Raw genomic sequence first — 7420 nt, 5'->3', positions numbered from 1 at the left:
AGAGCTGAGAATTTCTTTTGGCAAGTCAGCCCTTTGCCTGTAGCTCTCCAGGGCCATGTGGCTCCCAGTGCTCTGACCTCCTCCCTCTTGCACATCCCCTCACTTTGCCAGCTGATAACAGCCTTATCACTTCTACACAGAGGCAACCCCTCTGGGTGAGGGTCTGTGAGGTCCATGGGCACATCCCTGGGTGGTGTGGCAACTTCCCACAGGTCCTTCCTTCCAGCCAAATGTGTTTACCTCTCAGGTCACTTGTTGCCCAAAAGCACTTTCACCTCCTGATTTTATCCCTCCTGTTTCCTGCTTTTGCTGGGGCTGGTCTCCAGCTCTAAAAGAGGATGCTCAGCTCCAGTACCTCATGGGTGCATCAGGTGCACAGGTACAGCCCCCTTTCCTGGCCACTGCTCAGATGAGCCCTGGGTCTCTCTCCTGTACTGCATCAGTGGCAGTTGCCATACTGTCTGCTCTGGGCACAGCACCAAATCTGTCAGAGCTCAGTAAGTGCTCTCAGGCACATGCTGGGATTCTTGGGGTGTCCTGCACAGGGCCAGGAGCTGGACATGGTGATCCTAATGGGCCCCTTCCAACTCAGCAGATTCTATGATTCTATGATTCCAAACATGCTGTTCCCCCCAGCCTATGCATGGCCATGAACCTGGCACGGCTGCAGCCCAGGCTGGGGTGGAAGTGCCATGATGTGGTCCCCAGGAGCTGGGTGCAAGCACCTCCATCCCCAAATGAGGATGGTGTCATTTGCATCCCACACTGTTTGTTAGCAGAGTGCTTGCGCTGCTCTGGTCACTGCGAGATGGGATGCTCCCAAAACCTTGGCTTGCTGTGAAGGAGCAGTGACGGCTCAGCATGACCAGAGGGGAGCCTGGAGCTCTCCTGGTTAGGAGCCAGGGTCTCCTGTGCTTGCTGCTTACGTGCTCACCACACTGCCGAGGGCAACGCTGCTGGGGACCTTTGGATCTCCCCTCACTGTGGAGCCTTGCACCCACAGGGGCTTCCAACTGGAGAAATTTCTGGAGGGCATGAATCAGCTTTTCACAGCTTGTTAAAAATCTTGATCCTACCTCTTGTTTTCATGCCTTTCAAATCAGGAAATGAGTTTTACAACTTTTCCAGTGGGGCACAGCTGGTGGCCAGGGTCGTAAAGCTGAACTTTATAAATATCTCTTGTTGGGATCAGGGGAAGAGCATTAAAAAGGCAGAGAGAAAGAGAAAGAGAGCAAAGGCAATAGAGAAGCAAAGCTAACAAGTCCAGTTCAACATCAACCATGGCCACGCAAGCACAGAAGATGGGGTGTGCTTGGGGCAGGCTTTGCCTGCTTCTTTCCCTCTTCCTCCAGCTGCCAGGCTCCCAGGCCAAATGCTACTTCCAGGCTAAAGGTAAGCGGGGAGGTGAGATGGGAAGAGGCCGATGGGAAGAGGAGGCCTCAGCTTTCCCAGCATGGCAGGGCTCTGCCCTATGCCTGCAAAGTGTGGAAGGGACTGTGCTGAGCTCAGGCATGGGATCATGGGCCAGTGGTGAGTGGAAGGAGCAGTCTATAAACCACAGAACAACTCCCCAGGGCTCTGGCTGACAAACAGCTTTCTGGGCCACAAAGGCTGCCTGGGGCCGAGTGTGCAGGACTAGCAGCAAAGGAAGGAGGGCAGCTCGTCAGCCCTCCACTGCCTCCTCCCAGGGCTGCAGAAATGCCCAGACTCCAAGGGGTGCTGGGTTTGCCCTCTCCAGGGAAGCAAGAGCCACTTGCCTCTTGCTCTAGACCCACTGGGTAGTGGGGAGAGCCACAAGGCATGGCTACGAGAGGATGGATGGGTACATCACCCATGGCAGATGACAGGGCATTCCATACCTGCAGGAGGACGGTGGACAGACCACCATATATCTTCCATACCATAAGGTGGGTGGGAGGTCATGATGACACCTCTTGTCCCCTCTTTCAGGGCACAGGGGTGTCAAGGATGCTTCCACTTGCCCTCAGCACAGGCCCATGTGTTCTCATCACCACTGTTTCCTTTGCAGCTCCCTGTGAGTATGAAGGGAAGCAGTTCTCCCTTGGGGAATCGTGGCTGAGCACCAACTGCCTGCTCTGCACCTGCCTGCACCCCATTGGTGTGGGCTGCTGTGAGACGTGAGTGAGGGGTCAAGGGGTGCTGGGGTGGGCTATCAATTCCCACTTGCACCTGCAGCAGGGGATGTCTGGTGGCTGCAAATGCAGCAGGTATCAGAGCCCTGGAAGGGCTGTGGGGCACCAGACCCTGCAGAGCAAGAGGCAGAGGTGGGCAGGACCTCACCACAGCATTGAGGGTGGTGGGGTGAGCTGGGGAAGCAATGTGGTTGGAAAGGGTGTCTCGGCACAGCAAGATGCCCAGATGCACCAGGGGCCGTGTCTCAGCCTGCCTGAGCTGGTCTGGGAGACATCCTGCACAGGGGGCTGGCAGCAGGAAGCCATCCAGCCCAAGTCAGCAGCTTCCTGGCACAAACTGGGGAGACTGACGGCACCGTGTCCTCTCCCACAGCACCCAGCACCCCATCGACTTCCCTGACTGGTGTGAGGCCCACTATGACTCACAGACCTGCCAGATCTCGGTAGTGCAGAAGGCCAACCCCAGCCTGCCGTGTGTGAAGAGTGTGGAGCACGAGTGGGGCTCAGCCGGCACCCCCGAGCCGCTGGTGAACAAGGTGCTGGGTGCAGGGCTGAGCAGATAGAGAGGCTCAGCAGTGCCCCGTGCCCCTCGACGCCATCCTCCCCTTCCAGAGCACTCCGCCTGCATGCTCCAGACCTGCCCCACCCACCCTGTAGAGGCATCACCGCTGGCACCTTCGAGGGAAACCACTATCCACACACCATGGTACCAAGCTTTGCTTCTGCCTTCAGCTTCCTGAACCAGGGCACTCTCCCTGTGAGAAGTTCTGCACACCGTGGAAATGCAGATTCTACAGGATCTCCTCCCAGGTGGGCAGAAAACCTCTGGTGACTAAAAAAAGGGCTACAGGACTAAATCAGCCTGCTACATGGCAGTCCTGCATTCCCATATCCAGCCCCAAGCAAAGCACCTCCCTACTCCCTGCCAGACCTCTACTCCTCTGCATGGCAGCCATGGGGAGCTCACTGGAGTCACCATGGCCCCTGGTGCAGGATCCCCACACACCCTCCAGCCCTTTCTCTGCTCCCAGAGCACAAGGGGCAGGCACAACCCACCTCTGGAACCACTAATGCCCCCGCTCCTAAAGCTCCTGTGGTCCCTGGCACTGTAGGCCAGCCCTGGGCAACACTGCAACAGAGCCAGCCCAGGTTGGGTGGCAGAACAGGATGTCCCCAGGGAAAGACCCCCATCCCCACTAGCAAGGGAGCAGGGTGAGGAGGGTTCAGGAAGCAGAAGCAATTCAAGTGCCAGGGTGGAGGCAACCGCCCTGGCAGCTGCCCCAGCTGGTGCCATGCCTGTGTTGTGCAGAGAGCCTTGTGTAGATGTTTCTGTTCTTGCAATAAAGATACTGAACAAAGAGGAAGTCTCCAGCCTGTGACTGCTGTGAAGGTGGGATGTGTCCACCACCGGGAACAATGTACAAATAAGACTCTTGGGAAGGCCTAGTTTTGCACATTCGGATGTTTACTACAGTTCCATGCAAACAGGAAAGCTCATTGGGGAGGCTTAGTAAAAATCCAGGGGAACTGGCTGTTGAGCAGGGAGATCTCCATGCATCTCTTGGATGCACAGCATGCATTCCCTACAGCCGCCCAAGGATCCAAAGACCAGCAGGATGCCTTCACACCCAGGAGCCCAGGCAGACAACAGCCCAGGGGCTCAGTGCTGCTCAGTTCTGAATCATCACGATCGTACTGACACAGCAAGGGCTTCCATCCAAGTCACCAGCACAAGCCAGCAGCACAGGGCAGGCCAGCCAGGACCTGCCTCCTCCAGGTGGGGGTGGCTGAGGCACTGCACTGTGTGTGTGGGACAGCTCTCCAAGAGGCAGGACATGTGCCAGTGCAGGAGAGCAGCATCCCACCCAGCCCAGGTGGCCACTGTGCTTCACCTGGATGCCAGACCTCTGCTTGTAGGGTCTCTGTAGGGGCACAGCCGTCACCCACAGGTGGTATGAAGCTTCACTGGAAGAGTTCCCCTCCCCCCTCCCTGGGTTGGGCCTTTCCTTCTTAGAAGCCCCACATGGGATAAAGGCACATCAGTGGTTCTCTGGGAAGGCAGATTTCTTTTTGCTGAGTGCTGGGACTTGCACCTTCACCCAGGCAGGACGGGCCCAGCTCCAGCTGGGGGCTGCAGCACAAGACACTGCATCAAGCAGTGTTCTTCCACCCACAGACAGGACAGACTTGCCCGGTGCCCAGCTGGGCATCACAGATGAATCCAAGGGGACACTGGGATGCATGCACCACAGCATACTGGTGACAGTCCTGCCTGCCATTCCTACTGGTGGCACATGCTTGCAGCTCTGCAGGCCAACAACCTCTCCCTACTTCAGATGGTGATGGAGTTAGTGCTGGAGAACTGAGATACATAGGAAGCCAGGATGGGGTTGGTGGGAAGAACTTTGATGGGCAAGTCCCAGCTGAAGGTGTCCACTTCCATCTGCTCCACCCCAGTCCAGGTGACAGCCTCTGACTGGCTCCCACGAACCAGGCAAGTTCCTGCCGACTCCCCAGAGGTCACAAATTCAAAGTGCAGCCTCCACTTCAGGGACACTGTGGGCAAGAGGGTGGTCAGCAGATAACACCACAAGGGCCATGGACAGCAGCTGTCTCAGCACTGTCTGTCCTGGCAAGGGGACAGCAAATGACCCCACTGACACAGGCCAGCTCCCTCCCAAGGAACACATCTCTGCTGAGCATGGGATATGCAGGGCTGGGGACATCACAGTCCTCCTGCAGAGACAAGCAGGGGTGGGTCCCTTCCCTGGTGAGTACTAACCGATGTTGGTGGTGAATCCTGGGGTCGAGCTGAGCGGGATGGGCAGGCTGAAGCTGCTCTGCGCTGTGTGCAGGCAGGACTCCTGATGGCGGGCGTGCATGGTGAAGGAGACAGGCTGCCCCCGCCGGCGCTGGAACTCCTCCTGAATGCTCTCCTCTGTCTGCAGGCTCACCGAGAACTGCAGGGCGATTGGCAAGGTGCTTGCTCTCACAACCTCATACACACCATGTGCAAAGCCTGGGGGCTCCATTTCCCAAACAAGCTCAGGACTGGGCCATTGTCCACCTCACACTCCCAAGGAGACCCCAGCTGGGTCCCACTAGAAACCCTTAGAGCCCAGTGCCACCCCAGCCCCTTCTCCCTAAAACCCTGCCTCTCCCCCATGATCCCAGAGACAATAATGACCTGCAGACATGGGATGTCTCCTTCTGAGAAGTTGAAGGTCCCAATGACATCCTCTCCAATCTTATACACAGTCTTAAAGATGCAGAATGTCCCCACCTTCCCACGAGTGTTGCTGATGTTGTACAGGTCTGTGGAGCAAGAAGAGGAGTAAGGGTTGCGGCAGGACAAGGCCCTGCACTGTGCAGTGCTCTGGGTTAATGACATGACCACATCCCTCCTGCTTGGGTGTGAAGGACTGCCCCTAGAGTGGTATTCCCTTTGGGAAATGTCTGCAGTGGGCAAGAGCAAACCCCACACTGGCTGTGATATGCTGGGCACAGGGTCTCTCTGCCTGAAGTAGGAACAACCTGAGACTGGCTAGGAGGCCCTGAGCCAAGCAGGCCCTGACAGAGCTGCTCCACAGCCACAGTTGGAACTTTGCTTTGTCAGCAAGAGATTTTTTGCAGCTGGCCCCGAGATGTTCTCCATGCCCAGCTTCTTAGGAAGCACAGCAGGTTTGAGCAGGGAATATGACCTACGCAGGCTGCGTCGGGAGGTGGCCACCATGAGCAGTTCTGTCGCTAGGTCCGCCAGGCGAGAGTCTTTCTTCAAGCCCTCCTCCTCCTCCAGGAAGGGGTTTGAGGGTGCAACAGCCTCATCCTGTGGGAACTGGTAATCCTTGAGCCCTGGGAAGAAGGCAAGAGTATCAGCAGGGCAGGGTGCAGCCTGCCTGCGTGTGCAGGGAGGGCAGCGCGTGGCCTTACCGTGCAGCACGAGGACGCGGAAGGGCACGCGCAGGAGCTTGATGGGGGAGTTGACGCGCTGGCAGCCGATGGGAAGCTTGTACACATACTTCACGGACTGGCCCCGGAAAGAGGGGGGGCCATCAACAGGCAGCGTCTCACAGTATGAATCTGCAAGGGGTGCAGAAAATTTGCTTTCTGAGGCCAAAAGGAAGCTCCTGCAGCTGTGGTGCGCAGGCTCCCTGCACCAAGTTAGGAACAGCAGCACTGAGTTAGGGACAGTGCCTGGTGCTTTCTGCTGTCTCCTCTTTCCTCCAGAGGCCAAGCACAACTCAGCTCCCCTGCACCAGGCACACTGCTCCTCACATCACATGCACCATCATCCAAATATTGCTTCCAGCACATACAACCACACACACAAACTCTGTCTCCAAAGAATGTGAAAGATGTAAAATCCAGGAACACAAACACACGAGAGCTAAACTTACTCATCACGAGTTCAACCCAATTTTGCCTCTGTGCACTCCTTTGTCCACTGCTCTCAAAGCGCAGCCTTCTGCAGGCCCTGCCCCATGCGCATGTTGATCAGTACCTCACGCCTCTTTTAGTATTTGCTTTACACAAACCCTCAAACTCAGCAACAAGTTAGTTTCTTCCTGTGTTTTTCTTTGAAGGACTGCATCTAAAAGATCGAGAAACAATTCCGAGATCTTCACAACAACCTGTGGTGTGTCCCCTGTGACAGGCTGATGACTTAGACCACATAGCCTCTGAGGGCTCTGAGATACCAGGGCCTGTCTTACACCACATTCAGCCCTCCTAGAGCCCCTTGGCCACCACACAAACCCCAATGCCTCTTGACGCAGTGTGAACACTTCTGCAGCTTTCCCAAACCACATGCTGTATAACAAGAAAGACACAAACAGCAAACTGTGGAAAGTCTCCACCTCTCTGGCTTGCCCACCGTAAAGCAGATACGCCCTGACAGAGGAAGGGCAGCATCCTGCTCTGAAACCACAGATCCTTCCCCATGTCTGGCACATACTGAAAGTTGAGGCTTAGATTAAAAGTTAGGGTTATATTTTAAATATAACTCCTAGATTTAAAATAACAGGACTGGAAGGAAGAAAAAAGCCTGTGCTAGTGTGTAGTGTCCACAGGATGTCACACCTTAAAACAAGCCTCTCTTTCTGGACCAGGGTGCAGATAAAGCAGAGAACTATCCTGACAGGGAGGAAAATCAGATTATTTCCAAGGAAAGAAGCAGACTTCTGTAACCCCCATACCAAACTTAACAAAAATGCTCACAAAGCCCTTCATGCCCAGTGAAGATAACCTGAGCAGAGACCACCGCTGTC

At 55.7% G+C, this 7420-nt stretch overlaps 2 protein-coding genes across 5 annotated transcripts in view; one reads left to right on the top strand and one right to left on the bottom strand.

Annotated features, from left to right (window-relative positions):
- The first annotated feature begins 575 nt into the window (after positions 1-575).
- Positions 576-3026, top strand: MSMP (microseminoprotein, prostate associated). 2 transcript variants are annotated; one of them, XM_008629216.2, is made up of 3 exons: positions 576-1392; positions 2030-2138; positions 2527-3026. In XM_008629216.2, exons 1-3 carry the CDS (start codon positions 1281-1283, stop codon positions 2714-2716), a joined length of 411 nt encoding a protein of 136 aa, XP_008627438.1. In that variant the 5' UTR covers positions 576-1280; the 3' UTR covers positions 2717-3026. The 2 variants fall into 2 exon arrangements, with proteins under 2 accessions (XP_008627438.1, XP_017583000.1); XM_017727511.1 differs by having other exon boundaries at positions 1309-2138.
- A 571-nt stretch (positions 3027-3597) lies between these two features.
- RGP1 (RGP1 homolog, RAB6A GEF complex partner 1) overlaps positions 3598-7420 on the bottom strand; it is a 23999-nt gene continuing 20176 nt past the window's right edge. For 2 of the 3 annotated variants that reach the window (XM_017727484.1, XM_017727481.1), the window contains exons 5-8: positions 5859-6233; positions 5341-5468; positions 4936-5113; positions 3598-4709 (exon numbers count right to left, since the gene is read on the bottom strand). In XM_017727484.1, coding sequence (XP_017582973.1) covers positions 4486-4709; positions 4936-5113; positions 5341-5468; positions 5859-6233 — 905 coding nt within the window. In that variant the 3' untranslated portion in view covers positions 3598-4485. The remainder of the gene's footprint in view (positions 4710-4935; positions 5114-5340; positions 5469-5858; positions 6234-7420) is intronic. The other variant, XM_008629205.2, reaches the window with a different exon arrangement.

This window comes from Corvus brachyrhynchos, unplaced genomic scaffold (assembly GCF_000691975.1).
Source record: "Corvus brachyrhynchos isolate BGI_N302 unplaced genomic scaffold, ASM69197v1 scaffold140, whole genome shotgun sequence".
In the NCBI taxonomy this organism is placed as follows: Eukaryota; Metazoa; Chordata; class Aves; order Passeriformes; family Corvidae; genus Corvus; species Corvus brachyrhynchos.
Note: the sequence above shows the minus strand (reverse complement) of the source record. Positions and strands in the feature narration are given on the sequence as shown.

Bases quoted from the DNA above. Each gene is read 5' to 3' on its own strand.
- MSMP (XM_017727511.1), top strand. From the start codon at position 1,801: ATGGCTACGAGAGGATGGATGGGTACATCACCCATGGCAGATGACAGG. The intron at 2,139-2,526 runs GTGAGTGAGGGG...CCTCTCCCACAG, and splicing joins GGTGTGGGCTGCTGTGAGAC to CACCCAGCACCCCATCGACT.